Genomic DNA, 14,705 nt, shown 5'->3' with positions numbered 1-14,705 from the left:
GAATTGAATGTGACCAATAAAGGTATTTTTACAGAACAAGAACTGAGGGGGAAAAAGAAGTAAACTAACACTTTGGGCATGGTGCAAGCACCCTACCAATTTCTAGGTTAATCATCTCAGTTATCACAACAACCCCATGAGGCAGCTATTATTATTATTCTAATTCTACAGGTAAGAAACAGAAAGGTTAGGTAACTCGCCTAAGGTCGCACAGCTGGTTGGTAGCAAAGTTATGATTTGAATTGAGATCTGCTTACTCCTAAACTCATAATCTTTTCCAATTATTCACTGAAATATAGATTAATACAAAATCCATTTCTTTAAAAGGATGCTTTAGAAGGATTTTTATTATAAAACCAACATGACCTTTATTTTACTCTTTGCTCTCATGTCTAGAAAGCCTGAAGAATTAAGTCTATAAAAGTGAAATAGAATTCAAATCAGTTCCATGTCTATAACAGCATCTTGCACATGAGTCACAAGCCTTAGCTTATTTTAAGTGTTGTCATAAATTTTGACTCATTTTACTATCACAACATGCTTGTGAGAAAAAAACTGATGCTATCATCATCTTCGAGATGAGGTTTCAACTATATGAATTGCCCAACATCACACAGTGGATTATGGACAGAGCTGAGCCTGGATCTACATATCCTGACTATCTGTTGCTCTTCCCATCACACCGTACTGCCTTCAGCGCAAAAGATAACAATTTCTACATTTGAGGCAACATTCTCTCCACCATTTTTTTCTAAAGTGGCAAAAAAAAATACCATAACTTATATGTAAGAAATATAGACTGTGCTTTGACATGTTCTTTCTTCCTATCCCATAAGCTCAAACTATGTGAATAAAACAATTCCAAGGTCTAATCGTCTTCCATGTCTTCGATTTTCACTATAATATTCATGCATAAACAACTGAATTTAAATCACGGCACACGTACATAGCAAGCGATTTCATTATAATCTTAAAAATATACAGCCTAGAACAGCAAAAGCAATTTCCATTTGTACAATACAAAAAATAGTATTAGGTAAAATTGAACTTACAGATAGCCATTGGTAGAAAAGATGTGCTAAGATATTCAATAATATCCTTGTGCAGAAATGGAGGGAAGGTAGCTAACGTTGATATCATCGTGTAGGGCAAAGTACTCAGAATATCATCATTGAGAAAGGGCAGCAAACATGTGGTTGTATAAAATATCGACTGTCCAAGATCTACAAAACAAAATTGCATAATCAGTCACTGAATATTTTGCCATTTAACAAAATATGCTAATTTTACACTAAGTTTTTATGAACTGGTTGAAATTATACGCAACTATTGCGGCCTTCCTATTAAGAGTTTCGAAACATACTGCTCAGGAGAGTGTGTATACAGCATTTGCTCCATAAATAACTGATGAATGACGGCATTAAGAAATATAAATATCTACTACATGAGCTTTTCCGGAACACTTTGTCAATCTTCAGTAATACTTGGTATTCATATTACTTCTCGATTTCATAAATTAGAAGCACTTTCCATGTGAGAATGAATCCTGAAATCCCCCCAGCACTCTCACCTCCATTATATTTTATGCAAGATAACTGTGGCACAAGGCCATTAAATTATTTTCCCACAGGAAGTTTTAGAAAAGTCAAGGGCAGGACTGGAAATAAAACCAGGCTATTTCTGCTCCATCAACCAAACCACGATCTTCCTACATCTGGAGTCTTGAGCAGTGAGATAATTCACATCTTACAGCACAGTGGCAGATTCAGCAGGCGCCAAAGAAAGGAAGCCATAAATTGATGCTATGTGGCCCTGTGCATTTAGTTACCAATTATCACAGGGGGACGTGTCACCTAATAATAACCTTTCTATCAACATTTTAAAATGGGAATAGGAACAGTACCTACCTCACTTCGTTAGACTTGTTAGGAGGTTTAAATGACATAAACGTAATGTGCTTAACATAGCACATAATGGGCGCTCCACAAACATTAACCGTTATTATTATTAACATTGTTACTATTATTATTACCTGCACAAGGAGTAAAAATAGAGGACATTCGAAAAAACATAACTATTTAGCTTTAGAATACATGTAGAGACCAAATCCAATTGCACGGAATGTATATTTTGATATTTTTGGACCTCCTACATATAGACCATCAGCCAAGACTTGACAATAAAGACTTTGATCATTTTCATATCTATTATAAGAGAAAATTATTAGACATTTGTTTTGCAGCAGGTTTACTTTCATAGTGCTATTTTGATGCCTATTGTGATTTCTGATTATCACTAGAATTAATATGCTATCTCAACAAGCAACCAATTGACGACAGAAAGAATGTGACCACGTTGCACACCTTGGGAGCAAGGGTCAGTGAACCTTGGGCTCAAAATGATGAGACGGAAAATTCACAGGTGGATCACTAAGAATTAACCAGCTGTGCATAAAATGTCACTTCAGCTGCATTTTAGCCTCTTTACAGAACTAGCACAGAAAGAGGCCTTAGAGCCCAACTGGAATATTTTACATATGAGGAAACTGAGGCCTGGAGAAGTGAAGTGATTCTCCAAGATCTCCTAAGAATAAGCAGCTGAACTGAGACAAAAATGTGACTCCGCTCTGCCCTGGTGCGGACACGCCCTCTAGCCCTAGGGCAGTGCTTCTCAAACGCAGTGTATAAGAGAATCACCCAGAGAGCTAGTGAAAAATTTGGATCCCCAGGACTCACTCCTTGGTGATTCTTATTCAGCAGTCCTGGCTTTAGGACCCAGAATTTCACATTCTAAGCTCCCTCAGTTATTCTGATGCTGTTCAGGTCACTTAGGGAAACAATGCTCCACGGTTTTGAACCTCTAAGGGACCGTCTGGTAAGTTGCTCACTATCTTCCAAGCTCTATTATGCAACACAAGAGCACAGTATACATACAACAGTGAAGAGGAAAGTCACACAATAGCTGTGGGTACGAAAGCAAAAACACAACGCATGCCCCTGAAATGGTTGTAATTTACACATTAATTGCAATTAAACGGGTTGTGAGTTACCAAGCTGATTGCTTTGATCTTAATCAAGGGGCTTTGAAGATAAAGGACAGCTGCCCTAACACAGTGGCCCCTCTCAGGACCAGGCAGGTCCACAATGACCTCAGGACTGGGGATCACAAAGGAAAAGCACTGACCAGCTCACTACAAGGTAAGCTCTGACAGTCTGATGTTCAAAGAGTGATCTCCTTTCAGTTCTGAGCTGGGGTAGCATCACAATACAAGTGACTAGGCTTACAATGGCTACAAAATTATACGATAAGCAAATTTACAAATGTTTACATTTTTTTATATTCATTGTAATACAGACTTATAAATATAAGACAAAACAAATTCAATAATTATTATTTCATCATTTGTATGGAAGTAGATTTTTTTAATTAAGTTTGGAACACATCTTACTAAATAAACCATTAAGCATTCTCTTAGGAGAGTTAACCATAACGCAAAGGCAAAATAGCCCCCACCACACACCCATTTCCCAAATTCCAATATTTCTGGACAGTGAAACTTTGGTTATCATAGTTCCAGAAACCAAATTATCAGTGCTTTAACATGAAGACAACTGATGTTTTAAAGGTCATTTTCTGCAAAAATCCCTTTTCTTACTGTATGGTTTTCCATTTGATTCACCCAAATATAATACGGAATAGTTAAACAGTAGATATTATTGTACTCCTTCTTATGAATTAGAAGAATGTGCTGAGCAAGCAAAATAATGAAATTGACTAAAGACACACAGCAGAAAGCATAAGAGTTAAGAAGCGTTTTCTCAGGCTTCTGTCCTGAAGTCCACTAATACGGTACATTATACACCATATACAGCGTGTAGTGCCACGAGACACTGTACCACTCGGCCAACAGTTTGCAATTAACTATTGATTGTTAATAAAATTTGGAAGAGATCTTAGAGATTTCTTTTTTTTTTTTTAGATTTCTTCTTATTTAACTTTCTGGGTTTAAAGACAGGAAAAGTAAGTCCCCAAGAGATTCTGTAATTTGCCCCCCAAAAATCACAGAATTAGTCAGTGCATTTGACCTCTTCAAGCTCTACTTCATATATTTTCTGGGGGGGCAAATGTTTAAGTCTTAGCTCACAAATCATTGCAACAAGAGTCTCCGTGATAAGCCAATCTGAGGAGAAGAGGGAATTCCTGTTACAGGTTCCTCCTTTCCCCAGCGCATTCCCCTCCATGCAAGCCCATTTGGCCAACATCCCTCTGGCCATAAAACAGCAAAAAATTTTAGGATAGAAAACACCACAATTAAGTTTCAGTGTAAGAAAGGCTTTAGCCACACAAAGACCTTCCAAGCAATTTATTCCAATAACAACAACAGTCTCCAGCATCCATCAACATACATGTAGGTACATTTTCAAAGTTTGTGATTAAATGCTCACCGTGTTGGCCATGCTGTAGTAAAGGAACTAGATCCAGGAGAGTCACCAAAGTCACGTAGAGGCCTTGATAGTCCAAAGAAGGGTAGTCTGACAAGTGAGCATCACGACTTTGCAGGCCGCGTTCAGAGGGGGCATCTCGCAGGACGCTGTAAAGGAGGGAGCGAGTAACAGTAGGGTTCATGGAACTGACCTGCGGTCTTAGAGATGGGGTGAGTGGGAATGGCACAGGAAAAAGACACATGGTCATGGGCACTGTCAAATTGGAGGCATCTTGGTTTTCCTTCTTCCCTGTGCGGGACAAAATGCTGTTGGGGGGACAAAGAAAAAAAAGAGACAACAAAGACACAAAGAACAGCACATTACATTGAAATGACACTCTAAAACAAATAATAAAACACCAGATACATCCCACATAAGATGCAATTGCCATACCAGCACCATCTACAATTCTAGTCCGGGTCAAGGTCACAGAGCTTCTGTGCTCAGATACCAATAACGCAAGGTTTATTTTGTGGAAGTTGCATTGCATCTCATGTGTTATCTGGTTAGTAAGGAGCAAAAATATAAAAATGCATGTTTCAGTGCCAAACCCATGTTTTACAATTTATCAATTTGGTGATGAAGAGGTTTCCTGGAAGGAAAAACAACAGATTTGTCTAATGAGTTAGGGCTTTTATTCTTAATTAGAAAGAGCTTTTAAAGCACAGGAAATTTTCAGCAAGACTCTCTTAATCAAGGTAATAAAAACTTGCAAAATATAGGTATGGCACTTGCAGAAACATGTTTTAGCAAAGAATAAACATGTGTGTTTATTAAGAAAGTCTTAAAAATCACATGTTTATTGCATCAAAATAATGTCTATATGTATATTATGATACTGTTTCATGACATTCTGTCAGTATCATTTGAGATAATGAAGTTTAAACAGGCATATGAATTTAGAAATAATACATATTTCTAAAATGTTAGCTAAACTACATTGGAAAAGCTGTAAAATAATATATATTAGATGGTCCGTAGCGTATGTTTGTGAACTAATGATAATGGTTATTTATGTGTGTTTTTTTAATTTTGCATGTTGGGGAGGAAACATTTTATTTTATGAATACAAACAGTGGTTTATTAAATAATTACCTTCAAAATTCTAAAGACTAAGCAAGTAGTACCTGTCATGTAGCTGCATATCATACAATAAGATCTTATATATTACTGCTGCTACTTACGTTATTCAACAAAACTCACTAAAAACTAGAGGAAAGATAATTTAGAAAGTTAAAAAAGTTTAATGGGAATAAAAATAAATTCTAAAAATAAACTGGCTTTCTTTTAGCCTTCATTTTTAAATAAAAACCTTTTAGTAAAAGCGATAAAGCAGAAAAGTCGTTAATTTTAAAAATAGAAGAAATCAACTGCTTAGCCAAATGTTTAGGTTTTTAAAATTAGGTTATACTATTTATCATTAAAAACAACAGGTATACATTATAATGATAATATCTGCTGCACTTACAACGTGCTTTTATATAGAACACTTATATGTTAATCTAAATAGGTAACAATTTATAAATGTTTCATTACATGAAAATAACCTTGTTTTACACTTATTCTATGTGTATCAAACATTACTAAATTCTTAGTTAATGATTACATTTACAATTTAACAGTGGTGTGAAGAACTGGTTAGTGTCAGGCATGCTTGCTATTTCAAGTTTACATTTGTTTTTATTTACTCTTAGTGCAAAATATGTTACAATGTAAGAAGAATGGCTACATGCTTTTTATTTTCCATGTGCCTAATTTACCTCAATTTCCTTTGTCTTCTGTTACCCAATGTCCAGGGGAAAACAATTAATAGTAAAAATAATTTCAGAATAGTTACGTAATACTTCTCAGCAATAAATAACTTAAGATTTAGTGTAATGTTTTTAACTTTTAAAGGGATTTAATTTACCTTTTTTGTGTGTGATGTATTTAACTTTGTAAGCTTATACTTTACAATGGGATAATATCAACATTCCAGTTACCCCTGCCTGCCTACATCTATTATAAATACCAACAGATCTTTCATCAGACTTTATACTTTCCTCATATAATTCAATTACCTAAAAGTACCACCTTTAAATGTTATATTCTTGATAAACCCAGTCACCAAAAATCTGTTTTAATCCTGTAGGATTCTATCCCACTGAAAATGCCTTTAGAATCACAATGGATATGTCAGAAATATCATTTCCCAAACTTCAGCCCTAAATTAGCCTACTACCAGCATCTTTTCAAAATTACAAGATGTGGACCTCATAGGAGTAGTATAAAAAAACATTTGCCATAGAGGAAAAAAGAAGCTATATAGCATATATTGATGCTGTGCTTTAAATTAAGTACAGTGCCCTCATCAAATTTTCCTTGGTGGGGGAAATAGAGCACATTCTTTTTTTCAAACATACATTAATGAGTATTTTTCCAAAGTTTGATATAATTTAACAAACACTAGTCAAATCCACTTTGGAAACTCTACTTTGATATTTTTCCCTTCCTGTGTATGTGGGGTTCCCAAATGATAGCAACAACTTCATACATGCAGGGAGGGAAGAATGTCAGCATTGAAACAGTAAAACTTCTTTCTGTTTTTAGATTTAATACGGAGGTGAGGTTGAGAAAAAATGGCTGAAGATGAGGTATCCATGAAACCAACTGTAAATTACCATTCATGTTTCAATGTAAGGAAATGTTTTCATTTGTGGAAAAACTTAAGAAGGGCTCATGAATAAATGTACAATGCATTGTGATTTTATGAAGTTATGTGAAGTTTACTCAGGAAAAAAAACCTTATTTCCCCAACCAAACTGTCTAACTTGGGAATGATAAAACCATCTTCCCCATTTGAAATTCTTTCCCAGAGGTCTGTACACCCAACCAAAAGAATACTTAGAACGCCCTGCTCAGAAGAGTTTGACCCAGCAGCCAACTTTTCACCATTCCTTTTCCCTCCTGAGATCCTCTTTATTAAGCATTGATTTCCAACATCAAGAGAAGTCAAGAGAAGAAGACCTCTGTGGGTGTGGGGAAAGGTGAGAAGTGGCCCCGAGGTATTTACAGCACAGAAAATCAATACATAAAATAAGCTTTCTAGAAGATTATGAATTTTGACATGTGAATTGAATTTATGCACTAAACAAAATTTACTTGATCATGCTACGCTCTAAAGCTACTCTGTGGACTTCAAGTCAACAATTTGAAGGTCTATATATTCTTCCCAAGTAATTAGAAATTACAATTCAATTAAAATTATTGAGCTTAGGCTAGAATCCCTTTCTAAAACATGTTAAACTTTTTTTAAAGAGTTAGCAGCAAGTAGCCTTCCCCAAATCTAATGCTTTTGTAAAAGACGCTATGTGCTAGCATCTTGAATGGCACCACAAGAGAGATCTGGGAAAAGGAATTTGAAAAGAATATTTGACATAAGAAGACCGGGAACCTTTACATGTTCTGTCAGGTAAAAGGCAAGATCCTTAAAGAAGACTTTAGATGCTTAAAACATGGTCGCAGAATGCTTCTAACATAAAATGGGCAGACACCTCTGTAGCAATGAGGGGGAGTTAAACTAGATGATCTTCATAGGTGCTTCTAATACTAAAAGCAAACAAAAAAACTACACCTTGAAGCTGTGTGTAAACTGTGTGTCTTCCTACACTTAGGCCTCTAAATTAAAATGAGTACAATTCAGCACACACATGAAATTGTACCCAAGTCCCCAGGTCACTGCTAGATGAATTAAATCCTCTAGAAGGGTTCTTGTAATGGATGAAATTTGAACTAAAGTCAATTCAATTCAACAAATATTTACTGATCATCTTCTAAGGATCAAACACTGCTCTAGGCTCAAGGGCTAACACATAGGCCTCACCTTCCACTAACCTAGAGTTTAGGGAAACTCCATGAACTCTAACATGAGTCTAATTATTACGTGGACATATGTGGACCATTCAATTGCTGATATAGTCAATTATGCTAACAGGTAATCTTTCCTCTCCTGTGGGCTAAATTAATTGAAGTTAAACAGCTTGGCTAATCTCTGCCTTTGTAAATATGTACAAACTCTACTGAAGTCAGTAAAGTTATGTGCACGTATGAATACCAGAGGACTATTACTCTAAAAATGCAATTTTGACTCAAATGAAGCTGCTGGAACTTCAAGTTGCATATTTTAACCAAAATAAGAACAATTTTAACTTCTTTGAGAATACCCAAATAGAAGGACAGAGGTGGTTACTTTGTGAGAATTCATCTCTAATCCTTGTTTCCTTCCAAGAATCTTAATTTTGAAAGCAAGAAGTGCTTCTGAATGCAAAAATTATATGAAATGTAAAGGAAACCATCTCATTTGTGAGTAGAAAATGTTACTGTCAATAATATTCGACATCAAACACCTAGACCATCTTATTTGTCTTGAGCTTTCTAACTGCATAAATAAATTGAAGAAATATAACTTCAATTTATAACTATGACTGCTATGGATGTATATACCAACAGTGAAAGTGATCATAACTTAGTCCAATATATAGGACAATAGTTGTAAATTCTGTATTTCCAGTAAACAAAAGAGATGAAGAGTTTTGTTTTTTTTTAAACTGAGGTAGGCAAAAACAAGAAAGAAAATGTACTAGAGTTAGTCCCAGAGTTGAATCTGTAAGTATTAAAGCCCAGCCTGTGACATGTTATATTCCTCAGTGCTTTTTCCTTCCTCCCACGTTGTGTGTATATGTCTGTACACTGTCAACTCTGCTCTGACCTGCTATCCACAATGAACTGCTGAGTGAGAGATAGAGCTAAAACACCTGTCCACATTACCTCAAGTACAGCTCAACTTAACCTCCCGAAAGATGGTAAGACTTTGCACTAAGCACTTCCTTTTTTGCCTTAATCTCAAAGAGAGCCAAAAGTCCTCCATGGACTCGTAACAGATGCCAGCATTCTCAAAGGCCAAACCAAGTTGTTGAAAATAGAAATGTCCCTATACTATGATAACTAGTAGTACTAAAGAGAAGCAGTATAGCATAATTGTTGAGAGCGTGTGCTGTGGATTAGGAACACAAGGTCAAATCCTTGTTCCAACACATATGTACCTCCAAGCAATTTATTTAACCATTCTATATTTTAGCTTCATTATTTGTAAAATGGATAAAATAGCACACTTATTTCATAGAATTATTATAAGAGGTTAAATGAGATGGAACATGGAAAGTGCTTAGAACAGTGCTTGACACGTATAATTACTATTATTATTATACAATATTACTATGATAATGATAGCTTTTGTTAGCTTTACCATTATAAGTAGTAGCTGTTGATTTCTCCCTTTTAAAATGGACTGAGCTCAGTTCCATAGAATCTTCTCCAACAGCTACCTGAACAAACTACCTGAACACGTATCAACATTAAAATTCTATCACCCATGATCAGATTCTAATGACCCATTGCTCAAGAAAATGGAAACTTCACATCTTACAAACACGACTACAGTAACCAAAATTTCTTAACTTTTTGGCACAATGACTAAGACCTAAGCAGTAAGTTTCAAAGTGCCAACTAGGATGTCACAGTTTCTTTGCAAATGGAATCCAGAATTTGCTTCCTACTGAAAAGCGCCTTTTGATAACTTTCAGAATTTGTGATAAAGGGAAATGTTTCCCATTGAGATCCCTGACCTCAAAGACAAAAAGAAAATTCAAGAGAACAGAATCAGATGCCTCAGTGAATAAATTTACCTGGTTATTACCATGAAAACTGAGCTCATTATTCCACTGCAATTTGAAAAGAAAGGAAATAGCCTATAATGAGGTTCTAAACTTACTATATAAGTATAAAATCTATGACTCTGGATTCCTTTAATACAGAACAAGGACGCTAAAGAAGGGGATCAGAACACGGTTCTAAAGAAGAAAAGCTATTCCAAAGAATGAGAAGAACAAGAGACAGCAAGACTGCAGAAAACTTGACCACATGAAGTTTCTTTCTATAAAGCGTGCAGCCTACCCATGGCGCAGCCTCAGGCCACTAGGTACTCCAGTGCCTGTCTTACAAAACTTTTGCTGTTTTATACCAAAGAAATAGGAGCAAGTCAATTCATGTGTTTCCAAAATCAGATTTGGAGCAAGAAGACCGACCACCGTGATGGAAGAAACGAAGCCCTAGGATTTAACGGAAAGGAAAGTGTGCCTCTCACTTCTTCGATGTTCTTTCCCAGACAATTGAGTCTTGTCTTGAAAGGCTCACCTTTGTCTGCTTGTTTTTCCTAATGAGAACTGTGAAGCAAAGGTCCCTCCTGTCTCTGCCGTATAGTAAAAGCAGACAGTATTTGTTTTTGTTTCCTGGTCCTCCATACAATTTCCCCATCAATTGTAAAGTATGTTGAACACTTGCAGTGTTACACGAATTAAAAATAATTGTTGTTACCATATAGTATACTTCAAGAAGTAGGAAATACTACTGAAGAACCTATATGCTACATAATTCTGATTTTCTTTAAGACCATAAGTGCTTCCTGTGCTTAATTTTAGCACTGTAGCTTCTTTTCATCCCCCTCTATGTTCCTGCCAGACATATAACTGTTATCACTGTATAAATCTCTTGAAAAAATGTCCAACTGAGGAAGACAGGCAGGAGCCATGCGACCCATGTTTTTTTCCACTTAGGCCTTGATCCGATCTGCTAGTTACACCCAGAGAACTTGAGTCTAGACTCTTCTGGCAGAGCACTAGCAAACAGAAGGCCTTCAAAACTCGGTTCCATCAAAATTTAGGTCCCAATCAGTTCAGCAGTACTACCTAATAATTCTTTCAAAGCAGAGGATATTTTAAAGCTTACCTTAACAAGGTCTGAGAAAAGTATTTCAGGGTGTTTGCAATATCTGTTCCTGAAGGTACAGGGTAAATGTTGTGGAGAACCCGGTTATGATATTCCTGTAAGTACCGGATCTTGGAAGCAACTAGATAGAAGCAAAACAAAAAAAGAAGAATCATCTTGTAATATGTATTAAGTATGCAGTTTTGTTTTTTTTTAATGATCAGATACAGGAATTTAATCAGTATTTTAAGAAAACTACGTAAATTTTTACCGGGATTTTATGATAGAAACAATTACAGAAGACCTTTAATTCCTTATACTTGTATTCAGCACAAAAATTATTTTTAGTTATCTGGTTTTATATCCTATTCACAAATTATCCATTGCTTTTTTTTAATCACTAAGAAAGGCAGTACTCCGAATCATTTTATAATCACCACCAAGTTGGCTTATTATCAGCAAAATAATAATAGATATAAATCTCTGCCGCCAGAGAATTATATATAATATTGCTTAACTAAAATTGAAAGAGAAAGCTCGCAGGTCTTTCAACAACACTCTAAAAATCCTAAAATATAGGGAGTCCGTTGCCCAGTAGCATCAGTCAAAACCAGATTTTTAACTCAGTAAGTGATCATAAAAGCATGTTTAACGAACGTTTGAACTGTGAGAATATTAAGAATAGATTAACTTAGTGAGTATCCGATAAGAATACAATGATTGGGTGGTAATAAAAATATTTTTCAAATGAACGTCACATTTCTTTTCCAAGAAATTTCAGAAATTAGGAGACTTCCTAAGCTTTTTGAGCTTGGCTGCCCAGATCTTCTCAAGATTCAGGAGGGACTAAACAGGCTTATTTACCCTCCTAGACCTACCTGGAGTCACCAGCATTGTCCACATTCCTGACCTGACCTTTGACCTGGCAGCAGTGAAAGGCCCAGTTCTAGTCATTCCTCTTTGCAAATCCCAAGGGGCCATGATGATCAACGTCTCTCAGGTCTCCTCTTCCACAGAGCTCTCAACACTGTCCATTTGTCCTTTCAATCTTTAAGGCTCCCAAGGGAGCCTTTTAGGTGGAATGGCTCACTGTCAGCAGTTAACAGAAGACATATCAAGTCCTGGAGAAGCAAGGCCGTGCTGTTCCCAACAGCCCATGGAAATAGGCTCCTGGAGGCATTCTAACTGAAATCCTGGCTTAAGCAACTTAAAGAATGTCAAAATGCGTTTGCTAGGCGTGGGACACAGAATCGCAGAATGATGAGATATCAGAACTGGAAGGGCCTTGGAGACCTTTTTCCGGACCCATTTTATTTTAAAGATGAGGGCAATGAGCCACATAAGGTCATCAAGGGCAGATCTAGACTAGAACTTCTAAACCCTGACTCTCGTCCAGTGCTCCTTCTGCCAGGACATGCTCTAGAGTAAGATTCTGAAATGGAATCAATATGAAGATAGTGGGTGCTCACTGCATGACATCAAAGCAATTTTCAGCTGTTATTAAATTATTCATTGATTCTAAATCCCACGTATACCATTTATCAGATTTCCCTTCTTTCTCTTACTACCTACACATTTCCGGATTATGGTTAGCATTTTCCCACACAAAAAAAGTTTAGATTGCAGAGAATAATACCTTGAATGTGTGTTAGCATATCACCTCTAAAGAAAGCAACAAGTTTATATCCATTGTCTCAATTAACCTATAAGGGTTTGCTTGTACATAACTTGCTCCCTGAGATCAGGTAAAAATAAGTGATACTTGAAAATGTTTCAATTACATAATCTACAAAAATCTGTTTTCGTCTCGGCTATTCATCATCTTTTTCTCAATCACAATACAGGGAACCCCCCACATTAATACATAGCTCTAAGTCCCAAACATTTGAGATTTGTGGTAGGCCAGCATATGCTGTCTGCTCACCCAGCATCACAGTAATGCTTTGTAACTGTGACTTTTCTCAAGCGTTAATATTCAGCAGGGTTCAGTTGAGTATTTCAGGAAAACTGTTAATCATTCTACCACCTAAACAAGGGGTTGATAGTGCAGGTTGTGGACAATAAGCTCAAATGAGGAGGAAAGTCATAGATTCCCCCAACTCGATGCTTGCTCATAATTCAAGAGCTACAATATTATCACAAAACAAGAGCAAGCGTTCAGAAATGTTTGTGAAATGAATGAAATCTTTTTTTAGTTCCTTTCGTTAAAATGCAGTAATGGCTCCTTTCAACGGGTATCCAAACATACAAGGGAAAGCAGAGACAAGAGTCACACCATTCTTTGAGATCTTTTAATATTTTACAAACGTCACATAGTATTGTCTTTGTTTACTTACCTGTTTATTCTTCTATACCAGGTTGTAAATTTCTTGAAAGCAGAAACTATATCTTACTCATGTGTCTATCCCAAGCCCAACACAGTGCCTGGCACTTGGTAGGCACTCGATATATTTGTGGGATAAATGAACAAATGAATAATTACTTTAATAATAACACGTCACCTGTGGGGGTTGCATATATACATATCTGTCTCCCACACTAGATTGTTGATTCTTTTTATTCCTAGTGTCAGACATCTAGTTAGGTACTCAATAAATAATTGACGAGTGAAGATGGGGGAAAAAAAGAAGAAAAAAAGGGGTGGGGGAGAAAGAAGAACAAAGATAGTGGTGCATAATCATGAAAGACAATTTTATAGAACTGCTTGGAAATATGTTCCAGCTAATTTTTGCATTGGTGAATGCAACAAAATCTTAGCAGTCATAGATTTATTTGATGTCAGGCTCTCAACTATTTGAGAACAGCCAGAAGGGTCCCTGACATACAGTAATTTGTAATTGTGCTGAGGCTGCAGATAAAACTCATTTACATTTCAACTTTGCACAGGAGAGATGTCATTTGACTCGTTAGTAAGGTCGTGTGAGCACCAAGCCAACTCACGGCAGCACAGAGCTCTCGTTCTTTACTCTAACAATATTCCTGAATATTACTGCAGAAACTCAAATAACTGGGCTGGATGGATATAAACAAATTATCTCCTACTTCAAGGGGCCCTAATACAATCATTGTTTCATCCCTCTCCTCCTCCCACACCCACTCTTTTCCTTATACTTTTAAGAAAACAAAAGCCACCTTTTATGTACTGAATTGCTATCCCACCTCCCCCCCCAACTCATATACTGAAGTCTTAATATCAAAGTGTGACTGTATGTAGAGATAAGGCCTTTAAAGAGGTGATTAAATTAAAACGAGGCCCTTAGAGTGGGCTCTAATCCTGTCTGACTGGTGTCCTTACAAGAAGAGGTGATTACGACACAAGAGCGAGGCCGGGGATGCACATGCACAGAGAAAGGCCGTGTGAGGACACACGGAGAAGGAGAAGGAGCCATCTGTGAGCCAAGGAGACAGGCCTCAGGAGAC

At 36.5% G+C, this 14,705-nt stretch overlaps 1 protein-coding gene across 1 annotated transcript in view; it reads right to left on the bottom strand.

The window, feature by feature from the left end:
- UNC79 (unc-79 subunit of NALCN channel complex) overlaps positions 1–12,353 on the bottom strand; it is a 188,772-nt gene extending 176,419 nt beyond the window's left edge. The window contains exons 1-4 of the mRNA XM_019642451.1: positions 12,164–12,353; positions 11,307–11,427; positions 4,446–4,750; positions 1,053–1,223 (exon numbers count right to left, since the gene is read on the bottom strand). Of these exons, the coding sequence (XP_019497996.1) occupies positions 1,053–1,223; positions 4,446–4,750; positions 11,307–11,427; positions 12,164–12,266 (700 nt within the window). The 5' untranslated portion in view covers positions 12,267–12,353. The remainder of the gene's footprint in view (positions 1–1,052; positions 1,224–4,445; positions 4,751–11,306; positions 11,428–12,163) is intronic.
- Between the last annotated feature and the right edge of the window lie 2,352 nt (positions 12,354–14,705).

The sequence above is a fragment of the Hipposideros armiger genome, unplaced genomic scaffold, assembly GCF_001890085.2.
Source record: "Hipposideros armiger isolate ML-2016 unplaced genomic scaffold, ASM189008v1 scaffold_69, whole genome shotgun sequence".
In the NCBI taxonomy this organism is placed as follows: Eukaryota; Metazoa; Chordata; class Mammalia; order Chiroptera; family Hipposideridae; genus Hipposideros; species Hipposideros armiger.
Note: the sequence above shows the minus strand (reverse complement) of the source record. Positions and strands in the feature narration are given on the sequence as shown.